At 45.4% G+C, this 23,894-nt stretch overlaps 1 protein-coding gene across 1 annotated transcript in view; it reads right to left on the bottom strand.

The window, feature by feature from the left end:
• Positions 1-2,727: 2,727 nt before the first annotated feature.
• The window catches only part of Lig3 (ligase III, DNA, ATP-dependent), a 24,863-nt gene continuing 3,696 nt past the window's right edge, over positions 2,728-23,894 (bottom strand). Inside the window, exons 3-20 of the mRNA XM_013013063.1 lie at positions 21,998-22,141; positions 17,860-18,057; positions 16,973-17,124; positions 16,279-16,445; positions 16,075-16,152; positions 15,276-15,444; positions 13,226-13,381; positions 11,242-11,373; positions 10,319-10,398; positions 9,296-9,383; positions 8,985-9,062; positions 8,596-8,719; positions 7,916-8,058; positions 7,531-7,605; positions 7,034-7,180; positions 5,787-5,994; positions 5,398-5,525; positions 2,728-4,399 (exon numbers count right to left, since the gene is read on the bottom strand). Of these exons, the coding sequence (XP_012868517.1) occupies positions 4,166-4,399; positions 5,398-5,525; positions 5,787-5,994; positions 7,034-7,180; positions 7,531-7,605; positions 7,916-8,058; positions 8,596-8,719; positions 8,985-9,062; positions 9,296-9,383; positions 10,319-10,398; positions 11,242-11,373; positions 13,226-13,381; positions 15,276-15,444; positions 16,075-16,152; positions 16,279-16,445; positions 16,973-17,124; positions 17,860-18,057; positions 21,998-22,141 (2,501 nt within the window). The 3' untranslated portion in view covers positions 2,728-4,165. The remainder of the gene's footprint in view (positions 4,400-5,397; positions 5,526-5,786; positions 5,995-7,033; positions 7,181-7,530; positions 7,606-7,915; positions 8,059-8,595; positions 8,720-8,984; positions 9,063-9,295; positions 9,384-10,318; positions 10,399-11,241; positions 11,374-13,225; positions 13,382-15,275; positions 15,445-16,074; positions 16,153-16,278; positions 16,446-16,972; positions 17,125-17,859; positions 18,058-21,997; positions 22,142-23,894) is intronic.

Below are 23,894 nucleotides of genomic sequence, written 5' to 3'. Positions count from 1 at the left end.
TTGAGTTGAAGAGCTGAGGGACAGCTCCCAGGCCCAGAGTTCAAGCCCCATAACCGACAAAAAAAAAAAGAAAAAGAAAAATTCCTAGCCAGGCGCGGGTGGCTCATGCCTATAATCCTAGCTACTCAGGTGACTGAGATCTGAGGATCACAGTTCAAAGGCAGCCCTGGCAGGAAAGTCTGTGAAACTATCTCCAATTAACTACTAGAAAACTAGAATTGGTGCTGTGGCCCACGTGGTAGAGCACTTGCCCGAGCTGAAGAGCACAGGGCCAGCACCCAGGCCCAGAATTCAAGCCCCACAACTGACCCCCCCAAAAAAAATCCTAATTTCATTCCTTTCTCAGCCGATTGATTTGGGGGGCAGGCCTGGAGGCCCTATAACCGTGAATAGGTGATGCTTAGAGTCTTTCTACCACCACTGAAGAGAGTGGCTGAAGGCTCTATAGTTCACTGGAAAAGCTCAACAAAGCACAAAACATATACCATCAGAAAAGCTGTGTTTACTCCCATTCCCAGTGGACAGACTATGAAAACCCTTAACACTTGAGCAGACTTTGACAGACCCCCTACCCCTCCCATACACTGTAACTGAGATGAGTGCAGAAAGAGCTTGTTAGGACTCCGGAAGGCAGAAGGAAACCTAAGGAGGATCCACTAGAATGCTTAAGTTTTCTATCAAACCCCAAACACCTTTAGGGATAGTTGTGGGCAGAACCCTACTCTGCTTACCTCAACACCTACAGGAAGTCTGGATGGTCTAATTCTGGGCAGTAGCCTTGGGAAGTGTTGGCAAATCAAACTTCCCTCTAAGGACTCCACCTTTAGCCCTTCTGCTGGACAGATAAGTACTATAGTTTACAGTGCCTCCAGTTTAGCTAAGAATTATGTGCTCAGCTACTCTTAAGTACACTGTGAAGCAGGTCTATGTGCAGCTCAGACCTAGCAATAACCTCAAGGCAGACGCTGGATCTCTCCTTGTTTTCTCTGCTGAGGCCTTAACTTACTCCTAGATAGGAACTGAAAATAATATACTGATGGCTGGCTAATAACCATTGTAAGAATTAGAACTGACATTTACTCATTTAAAGAACTTGCCTTTTTAAGTCTCAATTTAGGTTTCAATTGGGGGGGGGGAAAGGGTGTCAAACCACCTGTTTGGGGGGAGGGTAATGGTTTTTATTACTCCAAATAAAAATTGGGAGTTCCAAGATCCCATTCCAGTTAGTCTTTAGCCCATTTAGAAAATCTGATTTTTTTTTAATCCTTAAATCCTCTCCTGTCTCTCATGGATCCTTGGTCTTAGTTACACCTAATTCTTCCAATTATTTTATGGCTTTTGCTGTGATTGCTCTGAGATTTCAGTTGAGACTTGTTTTAAAGGACTTGGGACAGCTGATTCCAATACATTGGAATTGTTGGATCCAAACTAAAAAGCAGTAAAGGAATTAGTATGCGATATCTGTTGTATATAAATTTGAAATCTTTTGGATATGAATGTTACTTCAAGTGGCTTATGATTCTCAGACTTAACTGGGTGTTAAAGCAACCCCAAATGTGTATTTTTTGTTACAGAGATCTGCTTTATAATTTTGTAATAAAGTTTCAATATAGATGTCTGTCTGACTGGTGTGAGGATACAAGAGGCAAAGGTTTATTGGCAAAAGAAGTGGTAATTCATAGCTAACTCTGACCAGGGGCACACAGGTATGCTCTTGAGATTGGAGATGCTTGGGCCAGGCTTGTGGCCTTGGTCAAGCTATCCCTGCTTAGTGTTGTGACTAGACCAAGATATTGCAAGACGTATGCAGAGGCCATGGAACAGCCTAGCTCCCTTTTGGAGCTAGTAAGAAAAGGATGAGTTGTATGATCACATGGGAAGAAGCACCAAGTGAATTCAGGTAGTTTGAGTATATGCAGGCAAAAAGGACTGTTGGTTTAGAAAGGACTGTGGATACCTAATCATTTTTCAGGTTGCCCTGGAAGATATATATGGATACAGCTGCTACACAGCTGGATTGTGGCTCAGAAAAGGTAGTTTCAGCCTCATGGACAAGCCTGTGTATGCTCCCTGCCCAAGGGAAGGGTAACATTGCCTGTGGGAGTACAAGAGGACATGGGAAGCTGTCTTATGACAGAAATGAATCTCATCAAGGGAGAGCTACTGCACTAAGTCTGTTGCAGGTCAGCAGCATGTAAAGGAAGGCTGAAGAGCAAGCTTCGAGCCTTCTTAGGAGGGAGGTTTAAGATGATGTTGCTTAGTGTTGGATAGACTTTTTTGTCTATATGCCTCAGACTAGAAAGAAATATGTTAACATGTGTTGGAACTAACACCAAGTGAGGCAGAGCAAGGCCAAGGAGCTGAGCTCTGTAACCAAGATAGCCTGCACCCAGAAAGACCCCTTGATCAAAGGATGAATATGAGCAAGTGGAGAGGACAGGGGGCTAGGTCTAGGATAGCCACCTGGAGGACAGGACCTGAGGAAGAGAGCCTAGTTCTGTTGTTACCTGGCTAGTTGCTTGGCGTGGGGAGGTTGATGAGGGGGACGGAAATCTATATAGGCAACTGTTTGAAGGAGCAGCTTTTGTCTCCTCAGAGAATAGACTAAAAATGTAAAATATGTCTTTAGGCCTATTCTAAATGGTGCCTACCCAAAAACTCAAGTCACCCCCATCTTTCCTTGTGCCCTCCCCCCCCCCGTGTTTTAAACAGTAGGTGTGAGTTCAATCCAAGTTGGCCTCCAAACTGACTGGCAAGTAGCTTCCTTAGCCAGCAAGCAGCTTCCTTAGCAGAGTACTGTCTTAGCTGAGTGTGGCTCCATATATCTTACAGGCCTACTCCAGTGTTGAAGAGGCCAAGTCTCTCTAGGGACTAGACAAATAAGCCTACAGATTTTTGGTGCTAAGCAAAAACACTGATCCTCAAGAGTCAGCACCACCTGGACCTTGAAGTCATTCCTGGCCTAGTAAGTGTACAACAGGTACAGGTGCAGGTTGAGGCTGTAATCTTAGCATACAGATTTCCGCAACTCTAGATAAACTGTCAGGTTGTGCCAGTTGCTTTACCTATCTGAGGTCACAGACAGCCACAATGTGGTTTAGGAGCAATGCCTATTCCTGCCATGCTGCAGTAAGATGCAAGATGTGATGTTCTGATGGTAGGCAATGTGCCTAAGGTTACAGCTTACATTTCACACCTCTGACTTGAAATGGCCAGACTACATGCAGTGCCCATTGTTGACCAGTGACTACTTGAAGCTGGGTTCATATCGAACTCCAGCTCCTCAGGTGTGCTAGTTGTATAGCCATCATTTGGCAGCCATTGGTGGCTCTTTGCTGAACAGTGCAGACTTAAGGACATTACTGCAAAAACATCTGTGCATAGTGCTTGTTTACACAAGTTGTCTTCTTTTCATTCTTCAAATGTATCAGCCATCACTACTGTAGTTGTCTTGGTGAGCAGCATCCTCAGGTGTGAATTGCACTCAAGGCAGGGCCAATCTTGTGTCCACCATTGTCTCTACACAGACTGCATTTCTGACCCCAGGCCAGTTCCCCCTTTTAGGCTGGGATCCTCTCCTGTACTGTACAGCATGGAGAAAAAAGTCTTCAAAGTTCATTTTGTTTTTTCAGATGAGGGTTCATTTGACAAAAGGGCCAGGCTGAATACAAGTTTTGTCAGACAATCATTTGTGAGGGCAGTCATTTATATAGTTTTAAAAATGCATCTGGAAGTGAAAAGGAGCAGACAAGAAAGAGAAGACTGCTCGGCCTTCACCCTGTAGTCACTAAGGAGAACTAGGGGAAGCTGGCAGAGAAAGAACAGGTATTGCGAGATAAAAAATGTGGAGCACCAGCCTGGCATGCATGAGCCCCTGAGTTCACTCCCCAAACCATAAAACAGGAAACTCAGCTTTTTAAATGACAGGTAAAACCAGCTCCCTGATCTTAAAGATCTATTTCAACCAGCAAGAGAAACTGACTTCACTTGTGGTGCCCCCGACAACTAATTCCTGGTCCTAGAGACCATGAAGAGCTGCTGGAGGGCTTTGGAAGATGCACTGAAGAAAGCCCACCCCCTCTGCTCCCCATCTACCTGCCTCCAGCCTGAGCCTTAGGCTGCCCAGTGGAAGAGGAAGGCCTAAGGGAGAGGAAAGAGCACAGTCCTAGCAGGGAGCTACCAGCCTCCGTTTCCGGATACATGCCCAAATCCACTCTGGGGAGACCACATGGGCTTTGCAGTTCTTGTCCCCACTACCCAGCACATGTGTGGCGGAGGCTATGTCAAATTCCTGTACCAGGTCCCCGTCGAATGCCACAAAGTAGCGCCGGAGACGACTGAAGTCTGGTGTGGAGGGTGGCAAATAGAGCCGCACCCCAGTGAAGATGTCCAGTAGCACCTGCAAATGCAGAGGGATCCAGGTAGGGGTTGATGTGGGGGTCTCCCCACACGAGCACAGGACAGAAAGATTAGAAAGCCAGAAGTGGAGGGTGCTGAGGGACTAGGACATAGCAGCTTTTACTGGAGAAAAGTTGCAGACATGGATACCCTCTTTCTCCAGTCTCTCCAAGTAGCCTGGAACTGATACCCTCCTTCATTCCCATTTAGCAGAAAAGGAGAGGATGTACCTTAACGTTTGGGACCTGGACCTAGAAAAGGACATGTCTCTTATCCAGTGGTGCTAAGACCTAGTGCCCTTGACTCAGTGCTATCCTTGAAGACAATACGTTCTGCCCGGCTAGCTGGACTGAGGGCCTAGGAGTCCCACTCATCACTGGGGATAAGTTCAAGGAGAGGAAGAGAATTGGAAATGGTTTCCACTGGTCTGCTGGGAACTGGGCTCAGACCCAGAGTCATCACGCTGCTGTGCTAGTAATCTTAGAGTGGGGGGTGTTGTCCTCATGCAGTGACGTTTACTTCCATCAACCTTATGGGCTAGCAGCTCCCTGGGGAAGCTAATATTAACTTAGTTCCTGGTTTCAGTAGGTGCTAAATCGAAGAATGAAAAGTAGAAAAAAAGGTTTCTCAAGAGTTGCCACACCAGCATGTGCTCGCTCTCCTTGCGGGAATGCTTGCTCCCATTCTGAGTTTCACACTGCTGTACCCCACACCCAGACTCAGCTTTCTTCACTTTATGTATACTGTGACTTGGGGCTGACAGCTGGGTAGACCCCAAAGCCTCTCCTGGTAGGCCAGGTTCTATCTCCTGCCTGCTGGCACAGCTCTCCTTCCTCGCTGCTGGCTGGCGGGGCACCTCTGCAAGGCAACAAGAAGGCACAGGGTGGAGGAGCAGCACTGCTGGCCTACTTGCCTGTATTAGAGAAGTAGCTGTATGAGGGAAGGACTTTAGCTAGTATCCCCCGAGCCCTGGGCCTGCCTGTGTACTACTGCTCTTACCTTCACCTTTGTTTGGCATGGGGTCTCATCAGTAGCTTTCCTCTTCTCCCCTACTTTCACTGGAGAAAACTTTAGGGATGGATTTGCTCCCAATTTCACAGGGGAAGGCTTTGTAGCGGGCCTGTTGCCTACAGGAGAGAGTGCACGGTAACTAGAGGATAAGGACTGCCAATAAGGATCCCTGAAATTTGGGGCAAAAGGAGCCCAGGTCCTTCCTTGCTGTAAGCATGGCTGAGAAGGAGGAAAAGCTGTCACCTAGCAGAAGATTCTGCTTGTAGCTAGACACACCAGGAATGATCACATGGTCTGAGCTAGAATGTGACACTAGGTCCTACTCTTGCCTCCAGTCTCTGCCTCTACCTCCCACTTTACATTGCCCCTTTCCTTACCATTTTTGCTGCTGGGGTTATTCAGTTTCCCTTCAGCCTTCCTGGCACTGGTAGAGGGCTTTTTGGGGGAGCCTTTGGGAGTCGTGCGGGATGCAGCAGACCCAGAGGTGCCCTCATTCTCGCCACTGCTGCCTCCTGTAGTGGAGCTCCCCTCATCTCCAGCCACTACAGTGAAGTCTGCCCTCTCCTTGGACAGCTGATAGAGTTCCTAAGAAGAGAATATTGGGTGTGTTACCATTCCCTTCCCAGACTGCCCTCACAGTGTGGGAGGGCCTGTTTTAGACACAAGTAGCTGGGAACAAAGAGGTCAGAGAGATATTTGGCACTGACAGCTCACTGCTATAATCCTCACTACACAGGAGGCTGAGATCTGAGGATCAGGGTTCAAAGCCAGCCAGGAAGGAAAACATTCAAAGTGGAACTGTGGTTCAAATGGTAGAGTGCTAGCCTTGAGTACAGAAGCTAAGGGATATGGTGCCCAGGCACCAAAAAAAAGTGAGAAAAAGACCAGGGAAAAACAGAGTTGACTTCCTTGGTGCAAGCCCCAGTTAACTTGAGTGTAACCAGAAGGTGAATCTCCTCTAGATCCTAGGGTTACTGTTTTGTGGAATTGGGATTTGAACTGAGGCCTAGCTTTTGCTAGATAGGTGCTGTGCCACTTAAGCCACTCTGCCAATGCCTTTTTGGATTGGTTATTTTTTGAGGCAGTATCCCAATTTATGCCCAGGCCAGCTTGGACTGTAATCCTATTTATCCTCTGCCTGGGTATAAGGATAGGCATGTGCACTGTACCCAAACATTGATTAAGCTGAAGTGTCAACATTTATTTTGCCTGGGCTGTCCTCAAACTATGATCCTTTGATCACAGTGGCTTAGGAATTTAGGTTTGAACCATGGCACATATCTCATGTAACCAGGGATGGCCCTGAACTTGAGATTCTCCTGTCTTAGTCAACTGATTGTCATTATTATAGGTATATGCCACCATGCCTAACTGGACCTCAGTTCTTATGAGGGCAATCCCTCATAAGGAGGCTTCCTGTGCCATAGGTATGGCTAGCCCAAGGGCTGATAAACGCAAGCTGGTGGGAGAACACCTCTTGCCACAGCCTCTGGCGTAATACCAGTTTGGTCCCCCTCTTAACTGCCTGCCCTTGCTGTCTCCATTGGATAGGGGAAAGGAGAAGTCAGATGTCCAGGGCCAGTGGGGTGTAGGACACATAGGCAAGCTAACAGCTGGCTCAAACCTTGAGTTGGGGGAGGTTAGTGGCAGACTTCCAGTCCTTGTCATCCCGGATCCGGGTGCAGCGAGGGAATCGGATGGAGATCCCATCTGCTGTGTGAGCCTCGGCTTTGGAGAATTCTGCCCCTGTGATCTCCCACACTGCAGCTTTCTATCAGGAGTAAAGCAGGCAAGTCATCTCTGGCTAAGAAGGAAACACTGCCTACCAGCTGTAATTAACACAATGGCTGTTAAAGCAGCAGCTCTAGGAGGTTCATGTCTTAGTCCTGTAACCAGTCCCTTCCAAGTGCAGGCCTTCTGTGACACAGGAATGGGTACATTCTATTGGGGATTCCTCAGTGCCAGATCATCAGCCTGAAGCCTGCCATATGGCTGAATTATCCAACCCCCCCCCCCCACACACACACTCTGGGTGGATGTTCAGTGAGGTTAGGATAACTTTTCTGTGGTATAATAAAACTTGCCAACTAATCTAGAAACCACAGGCCATAGGGTTGTTACCTTTGGGTCTGGAACAATGAAGTCAGGATAGTAGATCTTGTTGATCTTCAGCCAGCTGGGTATTTTGCTCGGATCCTAGAGAAGAAAAGACACTTTTTAGAGCTGTTCTCCAAAGGAGGTCAAAAACCTCTTATGGCAATGGGACTGTGACATGTTACCTGACTAAAAATGCTGACCCTTCCAATATGATCCTTTTGCCTGGAGTTGCTGTGGCCTACTGGACACTGCTGTGGATCACTATCCACAAAGCTGATACTAAGACTCAGAGGTCTAATCCTCCTCCCACAGCCAACAGACCTCTCCCTTCTAGTGAGACAAGTATCTGTAGTCCCCTAAATGAAGCTGCTGAATGACAGGACCAGGGTCCACCAGGTCCCTGTCTCACCTTGCTGATCTTCACCATGTCTAGCTCCTTCTGCAGGCGGGCAAGTGTGGCATCATCATGGCCTCCTGCACACTTAGTGACAGTACACCACTTCTGGCTGCTAGGGTCATAGCATCCCATGAGGAAGATGGACATCATGCCACCTGCGAGGGGAGAGGAATGAAGTATGGCCAGAGGAAAGGTCTGGCACTTGACATCTGAGTGCCAGAGTTCATCTCTTGGGTCTACCTCTTTATTAGCTGATTCCTTTGGTTTGCTGTCCTAGGACTGAGCCTAGGTTTTTGCACATGCTAGGCAGGCAAGTACTCTACTTCTGAACTACATTTCCTGTGTGATTTTGACAGTGCCTGGAACATGGTTGATTATTTGAAAATACTAGATCTTCAGACCTAGTATCATCTCCAGTCAGGAGATTCTCCCCAAAATGAAAGATGTCAGGTCCTAGGAACACGTTGTGGGGAACACTTCCTTGTTTAGGACAGCACCAGACATTTGTACCTACCTTCTCTGTTCCGGAGCCTATAGATGTCCCTGTCTCAGGTGACTTGGGACTAGGTTGGGCCTCAGATGCTAGGGCCTGGGAAGTCACAACTCCATGCTGTCAGATCAAGCTAGCAGAAGGCCAGCCTGTTTTCACATCTACTTTCTGGAGTACCACTGCAGGGACAGATGTCACTGACCTTTGCTCCCCTGCCCATAGAAGGCCCCAAGAACCACTAGGTCAGCTGTGTCGGCCATCGCCCCCTCATTCAAATAGTCTTTCTTCACTTTTAGCCAATGCCGCTTTCCAGGTTCATATGTGCCCTGAAGGAATGCAAGAGAGAGAGACCTAATTAGAACACACATTCCATGAGGGTGAGCTTGCATGTATACTGCTGTGTCCTGGATCCACTGAGCCATACAAACCCATCCTCCTGATCCAGGATACCCCTGGTCCAGCCCTAGAAAGGCTCCCTGTCAGCTTCTACCCCCAGCCACCACAGATGCCACTGCCATCTCCTGGCCAGGATGGGAAAAGCAGAGGGCAAAGGACAAGAGCAGGACAAAGCAAAAGATGTGGCCATCTTACCTTCACATCCTTCAGCACTAGCCCTTCCAGCCCTTCCCGAATCACCCGGTTGATCATGTCGGCCAAGTCAGAGGCTTTCTGAAGACAACAGGAGAGATTTTGAGGTTGATGTGAGAACAGAGAAGGTGGCTTGCACACTAGAGAAGAGCCCACTAAAAATACTAGCTTTGATATGAACAGCTGCTATGGCTTTGAGAAACAGGGCAGGTAACATACACATGTGTTGTCTAAATCAGCAGCCCTTGTGAGAGTCACCACTATCTCAATCTAAACCCAAGGAGTCCTTTGCCCAGGGTAGGGTCTTCACTTACTGTGACTCGCTTCATTTCTGAGAACATGATCCGGTTAGGAATTTCAACCATGTTGTCATGAAGAAACTTCCTCCGCTCACAGAGAGGCCTGAGTGGGAAGCAATGACAAAAGTGCTACTTCAGGAGGTCTGCGTGGACTAAGCTCCCCTGTGTAACAGCTCTGCTGTCGGGGCTCCATCACATTGAAGATGGAAAACTGAGCTGTGGCACACCGCCAGTTCATATTTACTTCTTTACTGCACCAAGGGACAACTGGCCGCTAGCCCACAGTGTGGATTCTGGTCCTGCTTGAAAAAGGACTGTTAAGTTCACCACAACACCAAGGCTGGCTAGTTTTTGTCAGCAGGCCGAGAGGGGCCAAATCCCATTTTCAGCCCCATGTGTTCTTTTTCTACTTCCACAATCTGTAGGAGTGAAGTGAAGGTAAGGAGACATGTCTAAGTAGGGAAATGGCCAGTACCAGCTGCTTGAGTCAAACCTTTGGATGTAGTTCATCCAAGACTGCCAGCTCTCTCCCAAGACAGCCCCACCATCAGGAGCTTTCTGTAGGTGCCTACTCTGAAGTCAAACCCCTTGACTAAAAAGCATTTGTCTTATGATCACACAGGTGTTACTGTAGGAAAACAGAAGACCCTACTTTGCTCACAAGCTATCTGTTTTCAACAGTCCATTGTGCTTTAGCAGACTTTGTTGGGGACTTGGGTTTCTCCAAGATTTAAGCTCTCAAAGATTGGCCTTTTCCTCTCGATGAATGGGGAATTGACTTGTAGCAACTGTACCTGTGCTCATGGACACAAAAGCCTATGTTTGCGCCTCCCCTTCCCTCTTTCCCAAATGAAACCCCCTATACTCACAATCTAGAAACTTTAAACAGGTTTCTTGGCTTAAAGATACTAGGCAGGACTGGATGCAGGGGTGGAAATGCAGAGGAAGGTAGCTCTATGATAGACTGTATTTAGCACAGGGGAAGTCTTGAATTCAATCCCCAGCCCTGCCCCTCACCCCCCATGCTGTGCAACTCACCTGTCCATCAAGCTGACATCATTAAAATAGATACAGTCAAAAACAAACAGGCAGACATTAGCATCTTGGAAGGCAGCTTTCTGTAAAGGAAAACAAGGCAATGAGTACACAGAGTGCATGAAAAAAGGGGAGGCTTGGATGGAAGTCTATCTGTGTCATAAGCACCTGGGCCACAAAGGCACTTGCAAGTAATGCTTGCTATTTAGTAGACCTCTGGCACTGGTGAGCAGGTGGTTCCAAGAAGGCTGTCATTAAGGAGAAACCTCAAATGCTCAGGAAGCACAGGGCTCTGCTATGCTGCAGAGATTTGGCTCATTTATTTCCCATGACACCCAACTTCCTCTAAAGACATGGTGCCACTTTTCAACAAATTTCAAATTTGCACTTTATCACTTAAATATGTTAACTTTTACCTTTGCTTTGGGGGCACTGTCTACTTTCTGTGAGGCAGATTTTCACAATATTCAGGACAGGGAAATAGCAGATGTAACATAACAAGGAGCTAAGAGTAAGCTTCTCTACATCACTCAGGCTCATGTATGTATGTACGGAATTTAAAATTTTTTGGTGTTGACATTTGAAGTTTCACCATATGCCATATGCTCCAGCCATAATGCACTGCCTTGTTAGATCAAAGCAATGAGCCCCATTAATCTTAGACTAGAACCTATAGAACCATGAGTCAAGGTAGACCTTTTTCTTTATAAGTTAGCCATTTCAGGTTATTCTGTAATAGTGACAGAAACCTAACACAGTTCCACATGGAAACCAACTCAATTCTAAGTTCCTAATAGCTTCTTTTTTCTGATCTTTTTAAAAAGGATAAAAGGAATAAGCCACACCCTAAGTTATACATTCTTCCCTTTTCAGACTGATAGTTAATGTATAATCATTCATTTTACACACATATGCTGAGCTAGTACCTTGTGCACTCCCAGAGTCCCAAAGGGTAGTGGTTTGCCTGTTTGGTTGTCAATCAGGAGCACCTCTGAGTCCAAGATCATGCTGTGGCCCCCAGGAAAAGCCAAGGGGATGTAGTCCTTGAAGTGGGCAACCTGGAAGGAAAGGAGGTCTGGTGAGAGATGAACAATCCATGGAGATCAAAATGGACCCCAGAAAGTTCTGCAATGTTCTGTGGCTGAGCTCATGTGGAAAACACATCTTGTGTGGGCCTTGGATATCTACTTTAGAACACTGTCCAGACCCAGGAAGAGGTCAGTTCATGGCTGGTCACTTTCTATGGGCTGTGGAGAGGCACAGTGAGGGAGAAAAGGAAGAAAGAAACTGTGAGCATGTAGGGAAGGATATGGAGAGGAAGGTTAGACAAATGTGGGAGGGAGAGGTGTTATAGGTTAAAGGAAAAGGGAGAACAGGCTGGTTGGAAAGGAAACAGAAAAGAGATGAACCCCTCAGGAAGAGGAAGGCAATGTGAGTAAGGCCTTCTCGAAAAAGACTTCTGAATCCTCAGCCATCCTCAGAATAAAAGAAGTTGTTTGGAATTGGATTTTTCCAGATAAAGGGAGAGCTACTTAATCTTCTGCTCAACAGAGATGCCACTACAACACCAGAGTCCCTGCCAAATGATTCCAGCAGTGGGGTCCAGATGGCCCAACTGTGGCCCAGATTCTCACCTAGGAGAGGCACATAGGTGCTCACTGCCCAGGACACTTGCAGCAGGATGGAGAAAGGCCTGCCCATCCATGCCACTCCTCACTTACCCAACTTTTTTTGGTCAGTCATGGGGCTTGAACTCTGGGCCTGGGTGCTGTCCCTCAGCTCTTCAGCACAAGGCTAGCACTCTACCACTTGAGCCACAGTGCCACTCTGGTTTTGTGAGTGGTTTATTGGAGAGTCTCACGGACTTTCCTGAGGTGGCTTTGAACCGTGATCCTCAGATCTCATCCTACTGAGTAACTAGGATTACAGGTGTGAGCCACTGGCACTTGGCCTGCCCAACTTTTTAAGAAGCAAGGGCACTGGAAAGGCAAGAGGATGAAAAAATTTTGGTAAAGGATAAATGCTGGAAAGCATTGCTAAGGAAGCTTCCTGGGTCACAAGAGGTGGCTAAATGCTGTCAATCCCAACAGAATAGTTCCCAAGCAGTTTCACAGTGCCCCACAGAACAAGTGAACTAGCAGCACTAAAGCTCCGTGAGGCGACTACACAGCTCTCTTAACACCTGGAACCAGTGGCTGGAACCTTCATCGCTAGTGCACCACAAAACCAGATTCTCTTGACCCTGGGACTTGGACAAACTGAGTCAGAGCTACAATAAAAAGGAGTAAAAACGGCAAGAATGCCATTTACTCACAGGTTACTTGACCTAGATATTTTAGCTGCTTTCCCTGAGGTTATTTCTAAGGTGTGGCCCTGGGAGCTGAGGATTGAGGTTCTCACCCCTATACTGGTAGAGCAGGAACCAGGCTCACAGATGTCCCGAAGGCATTGTGTTTATAGCACACTAAAAACTTCCTGAAGGCCAGAACTTCTGTCCATTTCTTTTTTAGTGATATGCCCAACTAGCTATAACAGTGCATATAGCATTTGATAACTGTGTTGACCAAACTAATGAACAAGAGGCCAACATTCCCTATGCATAAACCTTTATCTAGAGGGATAACATGGACAAGGAAACAGCAAAGGTCTGCACAGCATCTGATCAAATGAGCTCACTGTCCCAAAAGCACAATGAAATAGGTATCTGGGAGCTTTGTCCAGATTAACCCATGTCTACACTTCCGAGCTGCCCCTGCTGAGCAGTCCTTTATTAGAAGACTCTAGAAATGAATTTATCCATTTGACAACTAACAAATTAATTCCCTATTACAAACCAGAGCTGGAAGGGGTGTGGAACTGTTGATTTAGTGAGAGTCAGGGGAAAGGCAGAGCTGGTGGGTAGGATAATACCTTATGAGGCAGGACAGGTTTGAGACTGCGGCTGAAGTAGCTGAAGTGGTCTCCATCCTTATGGACCTGGACTCGTTCCCCGTCATACTTGATCTCAGAGAACATGCCGTTGGGACATTTCTTCATTGCATACTCGATGGACTTGCAGGCCTCAGCCTTGGGGTAGGGAAAGCAAAGGCTGAATGCTGAAGACTTTTTTGGTTTTTTTTTTTTGGTCCTAGAGCTTGAACTCAGGGCCTTGGTGTTGTTCCTGAGCTTTTTTTGCTCAAGGCTAGCACTCTACTACTTTAAGCCATAGCTCCACTTTCAGCTTTTTTAGTAGTTTAGTTGAGACCAGGGTCTCACAGATTTTTCTGCCTGGGCTGGTTTTGAACTACGATCCTCAGATCTCAGCCTTCTGAGTAGCTAGGATCATAAGCATGAGCCACTGGCAGCTGGCAAAGGTTGAAGGCTTCTAATGAGGACTGCTGATCCCCAGAGCTGGGCTGATTAAGATGTGAATGTGGGACTTGCTGCCCATAGTTTATGCTCATGGGAGGATGTTAAAGGGGTGATGGGAATGGAAAGCGTAGGACAATGAATTCTCTACAATTCTATCAGGATTGTCAGGAGCTTGCTCTTTGAGGAAGATGAAAATGCTATACTGTAAAGCAAATAAAATTCCACTGAAATAGGACTTAAATTGTTCTCAACAATTGAGGCTCTTGCAGGAATATGGCTTGATAGTAAACCCATGAGCACAAGAGATTTGGGGAGGTAAGATAAAGAGGGCAGAGGTCAGGCTGTCAGGGTGACCAAAGTCAGAGGTGGATAAGACAGGCCGTCCAGATACAAGGGCGCTTATGCACATATGGCTGTCACCTGACTCAAACAATTAGCTGCTGCTATGTTTGGGGTTCTTGTCAGATCACATACACAATCTTTTTTTTTTTTTTTTTTTGCTACCGTTGTTTTGAGACAGGGTCTTGCTATGAGCCTAGGCTGGTCCCAAACCCATAATCCTCCTATCTCAATTCCAAGTGCTAGGATTATAGAAGTACACCAACATACTTGGCTCTCTCATTTCATCTTTGATGTGATATCGATGTTTCCATTTTCTTGATAAGAAAACTGAAGGTCCAAGAAGTTAAGCACTTAAGGTTACACAGCTAGGGATACTAATAACTAACATGAACAAGATTTGAATACAGGTTTACTTTCAAGGCCTATATGTTAAACCACAAAGCTATATAACCTATGCCATTTTTCAAATGACAGCCTGTTGAACAGACTCCAGTAAGAACTCTTCCACAGTCAGACAGGCCTCTTCTTCAGGTAACTGAAGGCTTATCTCTGGAATGGACAGTTCACCTCCCACTTCAGCAATGACTGTCCCACGTGCCTAACTGGGAAAGAACAAGGATCCTCTAACACACAAGACAAAAACCCTGAAAAGCACCATCCAGCAGCAGAAAACCCTAAGGGCCTCAGGCAGGCACGCATGGTAGCCCATGCAGTGGGCTGTGTCACATAGGAAAACAAATATCTGAAAGGAAATCCCCTTTCTTATGAAATGGAGAGACTGAAGTTATTTCTGTCCAAGTGAATTTTCATTCTTTAAGCTTCTTCTTCCTTCCTCAGTTACTCTGTTGTAGGAAGCCTGGCTCTGCCAACTATGAGCTATCTTAGTTGCTATGAGCAGGTCCTAGAACTTCAGAAGCTCCCAAACACATCTCCGTGTTTAGGTAAGATGACAAACCATTTTAGCAGATGCTTCAGGGAGTCTCATCCATTTCCACAAGGAAACTAAAGACCAAGAGAAGCTGAGCAACTCATCTAAGATTGTACAGGTTTTTGGTGGCAAAGCTGAGAACTAGATTTAGGTTATTATACTTGGTCATTTTTTTCCCAGTGTCTTCACTGCCCCACTTAGCAATCCGCTGCATCTTGTTCTCCCTTTCTCTTGCCCCCTCATCCCCTTGTCAGACTGCAGCAGTTATCTCCCCAAGGGACAGGCCAGGTAGAGAGAGGCGGGCAGCAAGGTTGGGACAGGGAAGTGTTTCTTTCTCACCAGCATGGGCTGCACAGGTGTCATTAGTGAGGCCTGAACACTCAGGGCCCGTCTCTGGCCTGGCTCCTTTTCCACCTCCTGCTCATTGAGCAGGACCCGCTCCACCACATCTTGCAGGTTACGTGAGGCTTTGAAGGCTTCATAGGCATTGGGATCCAGAGCATCTAACCTGCCAGGGGACAGAAGCAAGGAAACAAATGTCTGCATTTGATATTATGGCTTTGGATAGCAGTCTACCCTTGAGAGAGGAGAAAGTCTAATCTATAGGGAAATAGTATGTTTACTGTCTTTAGACTTTCATGAAGCTGGGCACTAGTGGCTCATGTCTGTAATACTAGCTACTCAGGAGGCTGAGATCTGAGGATCAAGGTTCAGAAGTATCCTGGACAGGAAAGTCCTTGAGACTCTTATCCCCAATTAACCACCAGAAAAATGAAAGTGGAGCTATAGCTCAAAGTGGTAGAGTGCTAGCTTTGAGCAAAAGCGCTTAGGGGTTGAATTCAAGCCTCATGATCAACCAAAAAAAAAAAAAAAAAGACTTTCATGGGAGGAAAAAACTCAGAAAACCCAGACTTTTGAAACCCTGTGCCTGTGTGGATGTAGCCTTAGCAGAGAAGGGGGTTAGAAGAGGCAAGAGAACCACTCTATATTCTAAACAAATTCCAAATTTTCAATAGCCGTGTGAGAAAAGGGAGGTGGAGACAGGATTATAGAAAGTAACTAAGTAGAATGAGGACTCAAGTCTTATCTGGAACAAGGGAAGTCAATGACTCAGGCTGTCCGAAGAGCAGTTACTTACACATGTTTTGCACCCGAGTTCATCTTCAGATCGTGTTTGATCAGCCTGATGATGCATTTGAGGTCATTACCTGTGCACCTAAAGAGATAACACATAGTTAACCTTATCTCTGAAGAACTCTGCACCTCAACCTTCCTTCCCAAGTGATATCACTCCTCAGGCTCACCCCCAGTGGGTGTGGCTGGCCTGGGGCAGCTCCCGCACCTGGAGGCAATATCCTGCAGGGCCTGCTGCTGCTCATCCTCCTTGGTGAGCCTGGAGAGCAGCAGGAGGAATTCATCCACTTCCTGGATGGTGAGAAGGCTCTTGGAAGCTGGGGGAAAAGACTTGCTCTGCTCAAAGAAGACTCTGATCGTCTCTGACACGTCACCCTGTCTCCAAAAACCAAAATGCCACTGCTGCAACCCCAGGAGGTTCAAATGTATCCCCCTAACCTCAGAACTGAAGATGAATCAAGAGATTTCAATCATAGCTCAACATACCTGCCCACTGAGCACCTAGAAGAGACCTGGCTAGCTACATAGGATCTTTCCACCAGCCTTAGCTGAGCAGAGAAATAATCCAGGGCTAAGCCAGTGTAATTCCTGTTTAGGAATTTGAACTAAAAGACATCAGATCAGACTCCAGAATTAGAACCCCAAGAGAGAAAAGGAAGTCTTAAATTCTGACTTTTGAGATAGGTCCTTTTAAAAGGTGACCTGGAGTGGTTAGACTTCTCTTCAAACATTTATCAAATTAACTTAGACCCACATTCAGCTACTCCCCCAACAGAAACTTGCTTAAGTAAGTTTTAGTTTCCTAAAACAGTGTGTGACAATCATTTAAAAAAAAATGGCTGCAGGTACCTGGCTTGGCAGAACCCCACCCGAAATGTGGCCTGTCTTGCCCTCCCTCTGACCTGTTCTAGGTCCCGTGCCATATCATCTGGGTTGCAGTTAAAAATGCGGCTGAAAAGCTTTACAATCTGCTTATCATTCAAGTTGTAAACACTCTTAATGACACCAGGCAGCAACAGCTTCACTGTTAGGTACACATCCCCGTGGAAGCCATCTGGAGACAGAAGAAAGCAAGTCTTTTTGAGAAATAGAGCTTGAACAAGTAAACATACAAACTTGAAGCATAGACCGAGAGAGACCTGTCATGGCTTATGTTCCCACAGTACTCTGCCCAACTCAGTACAGTAGACTTTGGTGGTTGCTGGCCTCACATTGGGTGTATGGAAAAATTCCTCTGGGCAGACCCAAGTCCCCAGTGACAAACAAGCACATTCCAAATGCTCAGTAACAAGTTATTAGATGAGGGTTGGGAATGTGGCCTTGTAAAAGAAGCTCAGGGACAATGTCCAGGCCCTGAGTTCAAGCCCCAGGACTGGCAAAAAAATCAAACAAAACAAAAACAACAAAGAAGCTTAGTATTACAACTACTTAAAGATATTTTTTTTAAAAAAGGTTGTCAGATGAATAAGAAATATTTGGATGGGATATTCTATTCCAAATGTGCATGAGATTCACAAGAACTGAATCTATTATATATATATATGCACTAAATTTTCCTACTAGTCAGTGGGTGGGTTCTTCTGGCCTGTTGAGGGAAAAATGCTAAAGTACTAAGTAGAACTGGCTACATTATTATTTGTGGGGTCTGGTGACAAACCATATAGGGGCCCAACTGTTCAAAATTAACAATTCAAGATAATAGAAGAGGATTAAAATAATCGTAGGTCCCTGTAAATGCTCCTATGCCCTGGAAGCCAGCCAAACCCATCCAGGATGCTCCTGGCTTCACCTCCTGCTGAGCCTTTCCGTAAGAAGTCCTGGATGATCTGGGTCTTTGTGTTGTAGCTAGGATTGTCAGCCACCATGGCACACAGCTTCCGAAACTCCCTTAACAGACAATCTTTGTGCTTGGGGTCACATCTGCTTGAAGACAGGCTTGTCTTAGTAGTAGGGTTCGAGGGGTCTTGCTCAGAGTTGTTGGGCTTAGCTGTTGGAGAGAGAGAGAGATGATTTTGCTTTTCTGGGAAGGAATAAAACTAACAATCAATATTCTGCTTCTCCTTTGCATGTACTCTACTTTGGGAGTAATATCACAGCATCCACAATACAGGTAAAGAAATGAGTCATGTTAAAAATGAACTATACGGGGCTGGGAAGGTGGCTCAATGTTAGAGCGCTTGCCTTGTATGCATGAGGCCCTGGGTTTGATTCCTCAGCACCACATAAGCAAAAATAAAAAAGCGCTGAGGGACAGCGCCCAGGCCCAGAGTTCAGGCCCCACGACCGGACCCTCAAAAAAAAAAAAAAAAGAACTATACATCTGGGTACCAGTGGTTCACGCCTATAATCCTACATACTCAGGAGGCTGAGATCTGAGGATCGCAGTTCGAAGCCAGCCCAGGCAGGAAAGTCTATGAGACTCTTATCTCCAATTAACCACAAGAAAACTGGAATTGATGCTGTGGTTCAAGTGGTAGACTGCTCACTTTGAGCTGAAGAGCTCAGGAACAGTGCCCAGAGTTCAAGCCCATGACCAACCAAAAAAAAAAAAAAAGAACTATACAATTTATGAGTGAAGACAGAAGGGAAAAACTGGGAGAGGGAAGGAGTGACACTGTCCAAAAAGAAATGCACTCTTGCCAAGAGGCTGAGATCTGAGAATTGTGGTTCAAAGACAGCCTGGAAAGGAGAGTACATGTGACTCCTATCTCCAATAAACTACTCAGAAAAAGCCAGAAGTGGCGCTGTGGCTCAAGTGGTAAAGAGGCTCTGAGACAGTACCCAGGTCCTGAGTTTAAGCCCCACAACCACCAAAAAACAAAACAACCAAAAATGTACTCTTTACCTGACTTACGTAACTGTAAGCAAACAATTACAAGAAAGAAAGAGAGAGAGAGAGAGAGAGAGATAAAAGAAAGAAAGAAGAAGACATGGAGTCAGCTGGAGATAGAGCGCAAGTGGTAGAGGACAGGATTAGCATGAGTGAGGCCTTGAGTTCAAACCCCAGGGCCACAAAAACAAAAAGAAAGCAATGGAGGTTGGGATTTAGCTCAGTGGAAGAGCACTTGCATGGCAAGTGCCAGGCCCTGAGTTTGGTCTCTCACCTCTGCCAAAAAAAAAAATAAAAGCCAATGAGGTCCAGTAATTTCACAAAATCTCATAGTTTGAAGACCAGACTGAAGTATACCTGTTTGTGTGTCTGCTTTATAGAGGAACAAGACTCAATGTATGTCAAAAGTGGTTAGCTGTATCCCAGAGCAATTGTGAAGCTGGGATGAGAAAAGAGGAAGAAATCAAATGATATGTTATTTGATGTGAGGGTACTACTATCATGGATAGCACAGCTATCAAGTTCTGTTCTCTTCCTGACAAGAAAACCCACAAACAGGAACAGACGACCTGCAGGATCACACACTTTTTTGGTGGCAGAGCCAGGACAAGGATGCCAAGGATAGTCAGGTGTCTCTGGTATATTCCCAACATTCCTGTCCCTCCCCATTCCAAGCTTTCTATAGTCAAAATAAAAGGTAGATAACAAGCAGGATTTTTCCAGATGCTTAAAACTAATTATGTATAACTGTAGTGAGTTCTTCACCTCTCTGTGGCCATTTACAAAGCAAAAGCAGAGCCATTAGCAATCTGGCTGCTGATACAAGCTTGTCTGGGCCTTATAAATTATAAACCCATTATCACCTCTGACCTGGAGTGTAAATCAGATCTTAGAGGACAAAGTTTCCAAGCAACAGTGTTCAGCCAGGTTACAAGAATAAAGTGGTATGTTCCTCTCAACTCTTCCAAATTCCAACCCCAAGGCCAATGATTTTCCAGAATCATGCTTATCTTATTATCACCTGGGCTTTTTTTTTTTTTAACTCTCTTTGGCCTACTATTAGACAACAAATAAGCCCCAGAGTTTAGAAATAAAAATTGCTGCACACCTATACTATAGCTACTCAGAAAACAGAGTCAAGAGGACTGTTTGAGGTCAATCTTAACCAAAGTTAGCTGAGACTCTCTCAAAATGGAATGGCCGGGTATAATCATACCTGTAATACCAACTACTCAGGAGGGGAGGCAGAAGGACCATGGGAAGAACCATCCAAGGAAAAGCATGAGACCCTACCTAAAAAACAAGCTAAAATTAAGAAGGACTTGGATATGCCTCAAGTGGCCTTATACTCGCCTGACAAGCTTGAAGCCAAGAATTCAATCCCCAGTACCAAAAAATTAATAATATATTTTTAAGGCCTTGTTTAAATATAATAAAACAAATTCATTAGATTAGAACAATAAAAATTCTCCACAGTCAGGCTTCGTTTTTGGATGTTGTCTCCCTCAGTCCTCCTGAGAACATGGGAAGGTAAGGCAGATGGTGCCACCTTGACTCACAGATGAAGTCACAAGATTCAGACAGGTGAAGACTTGCTCCCAGCTTCAAGCTGTCAAGCTTTAGTGCTGGCACCAAGCCTTTATTCTTCTGACTTAAGGCCAAAGCTCTTTAATTCCCCAAACAACTTGAGTCCAAAGTTTTACTTTCATTATTTTCTTCAACTGAGTCAATCACAGGTATGACTCAAACAGTAAAGCAAGTAGCAGAATGTAGTAAAAGAACACAGGCACTGGGGTTAAATAGGTGTCAATGCAAAACTAACTCTACTATGATCCTGAAGCTTGACTTCCTCATTCATAAAATGGGTCTAATGTAAGTACTTCCTTTTGTTAACTGAAGAACAAATAAAAGCCCCAGGCCAATGCTTTTTATTACCCAAATGATCCCCATCTTCTCAACTCCTGTCCATAGAAAGACTCTAGGAAAAGTTTTCCTGAAACCTGTCTATAAAAAACCATAACTATCGGGGCTGGGAAGGTGGCTCAGTGGTAGAGTGCTTGCCTCACATGCATGAGGCCTTGGGTTCGATTCCTCAGCACCACATAAACAGAAAAAGCTGGAAGTGACGCTGTGTCTCAAGTGGTAGAGCACTAGCCTTGAGCTGAAGAGCAGAGGGATGCGGGCGCCCAGGCCCAGAGTTCAGGCCCCAAGACCAACAAAAAAACCCAAAACCAAAACCAAAAAACATAACTATCTATATAAAAGAAGCATGTACCATACATGTATGTGTATGATTATAAGTATGTCTGCAGTAAAAAAAGAAAACTTAACTCTTCACTGTTTGTCTAGCCTCCCAAGTACGAATAAGAGGGGGCTGGGAAGGTGGCTCAGTGGTAGAGTGCTTGCCTTGCGTGCATGAGGCCCTGAGTTCAATTCCTCACCACTACATAAGCAGAAAAAGCCGGAAGTGGGACTGTGGCACAAGGGGTAGAGTGATAACCTTGAGCTGAAGAACTGAGGAGCAGTGCCCAGGCCCAGAGATCAGGCCCCATAACCGGACCCCCCTCCAAAAAAAAAAAAAGATACCAATAAGAGATATAACATACCCTTTAGGAGCTGTGATTTGAATTCAGAGGCTGGTAAGTGCATATGCTCTACCACTAGCCTGTATTACCTGCCTTCACTTTCTTCCTTCCTTCCTGCTGTATGTCCCCCACACACTCCAATCACCTGAGCACATATGCTTCAGGAGCTAAGAGCAATGAAGGGATATGGTCCATGTATGACATGGACTTTCTCTCCCACACTTTCACTTCCACTCAGGCAAGTTCAGGGAAACAACTTCTTAAAATACATTCATTACAAAACACAAGGAAGTAAAGGGCAGGTTATAAAAATCTGCTTGACCCAGCTAATAACTTCAAGGGGACAAAGTCTTGACCTAACAAACATCTTCCTGCTACAGCGGAAGCTGTACAAGGAGATGTCTCCCAAGTGGAATACTGAGAAGTAGCTATCACTGTCTACTTATTGAGGTTAGCTAAAACAGAGTCCCACAGGAGGATAATAACAGCTAATGTGCTCTACCACATCTTACCTGAGAAGCCAGAGAATTTCCGGGGGTTGGTACTGGTGGTAACTGCAGCGCCTTTCACTGGGGATGCCACTTGGCCAGTGCTTGTCAACTTAGCCTGGACCACAGCTTTCTTCTTTGGTGTGCCTGTTGCCTTTGAAGACAGATCTGCAGGACCCCCCAAAGGAGGGAAAAATATCCTTTAAGTGAAAGATTGCTAAGGATTTTCCAAAGGTGTTTTGAAGTACTCTTAGCATCTTGCCTGGTAAATAAGCATAGTGCTGCCCCAAGGCTGGCAGGGCCTCTGAATGGAGGTAACAGGTGAAAGGCATTAGGCAGTGAGGAAGGCAGGCTGTCCTGAGGACCAAAGGCCTGGTTACACTTGACTCTACCAGTAAATTAAGTTTTCATCAACAGTCTCTGCCTCATCTAATTATCTCGAGAAATAACAATTTGGGAGAAATTGGCCATCACAATTGATAGGTAAAACTTGGGGACCCAGGTCCCAGTGTACAGGTGAACAGCAAGTATCAGATTAGAGCATGAAAAACTCCAGCTGTTGATGAGTCACGTGACAGTTTAACTCTCCTCTGCAGGAGATGGGTTCCATAGGTAACAAGGACTAACGCCAAAAGGCCACGCAGAGCAAGGTGGATAGGGAGCTCTAGAATGAAGCATACATCGAAAATAAAGAGTTCTTTCCTGAAGGTCTTATTATCTTCCGAAGAACAAGGAAAAATACCCATTTTTAGAGTGAACAGAAGTAAACTTAATTGAAAATACAAATATTACATTACAGATACTGAAGATCAGAGGACTAAATGAATTTAGAAGTAGTGGAAATAAGATTCCTATACTTATCTATAAACAGATATGCACCTCCATACAAATGTGTCTATAAATATGTTGTGTATTTATGAATAAATATGTATATAATTTTTACATTTGTCTACCTAAAGGATTTAGAAGCAAAGATAATCCATGAAAATGAGGACTCAGAATCCAGAATTTGACTTCTACTTCCATTCTCCATTAACAGAAACTCAGACTCCTCTGACAAATGGCTGATCCCAAGGCTTAGGACATATGTATAAGACTTAGGATGCCTGAGTACTTAAGTACTACTAAAGCAACTTTAAAGAAAAGAATGTGCTAGGGATGGTGATATCCACCTGTATTCCCAGCAATAAGGAGACTGAGGCAGGAAAAAATGACAAGTTCAAGGCCAGTCTTTTTTTCTAAAGGAAAAAAACAAAAAGAAAAAAAGAATGAACCTCTATAGGACACAGAAACCAGCTTACAGGGGCTTTGAAAACTATCCAAATAGAATATTATCAAATTAATTAGGTACAGCTATAAATTACAGGGAAAAGAAGTAATTCATGAGTCTACACAGATAATAGATGGATAAATAAGAAGGGATGTTGGAGTCAGGAGTTGGTGGCTCATGTCTGTAATCCTAGCTTCTCAAGAGGCTGAGATCTGAGGATCGACGTTTGAAGCCAGCCCAGGCAGGAAAGTCCATGAGACTCATCTCCAAAAAGCCAGAAATGAAGCTGTGGCTCAAGTGGTAGAGCACTATTCTAGGGCAAAAGAACTCAGAGACAGCACCCAGGTTCTGAGGTCAAGCCCCAGGACCACAACAAAACAAAAAAAGAGGGTATTGGTGAGTAACCCTGGTCTTTAAGAGGTCAAAGTCATAAAAAATGTTGGAAATGGGGCTGGGAAGGTGGCTCAGTGGTAGAGCGCTTGCCTTGCATGCTCAAGGCCCTGGGTTCGATTCCCCAGCACCACATAAGCAAAAAGAAAAAAAGCTGGAAGTGGTACTATGGCTCAAGTGGTAGAGCGCTAGCCTTGAGCTGAAGAGCTGAGGGACAGCGCCCAGGCCCAGAGTTCAGGCCCCACGACCGGACCCAAAAAA

Source organism: Dipodomys ordii, unplaced genomic scaffold (genome assembly GCF_000151885.1).
Source record: "Dipodomys ordii isolate 6190 unplaced genomic scaffold, Dord_2.0 Scaffold19, whole genome shotgun sequence".
Lineage (NCBI taxonomy): Eukaryota > Metazoa > Chordata > Mammalia > Rodentia > Heteromyidae > Dipodomys > Dipodomys ordii.
Note: the sequence above shows the minus strand (reverse complement) of the source record. Positions and strands in the feature narration are given on the sequence as shown.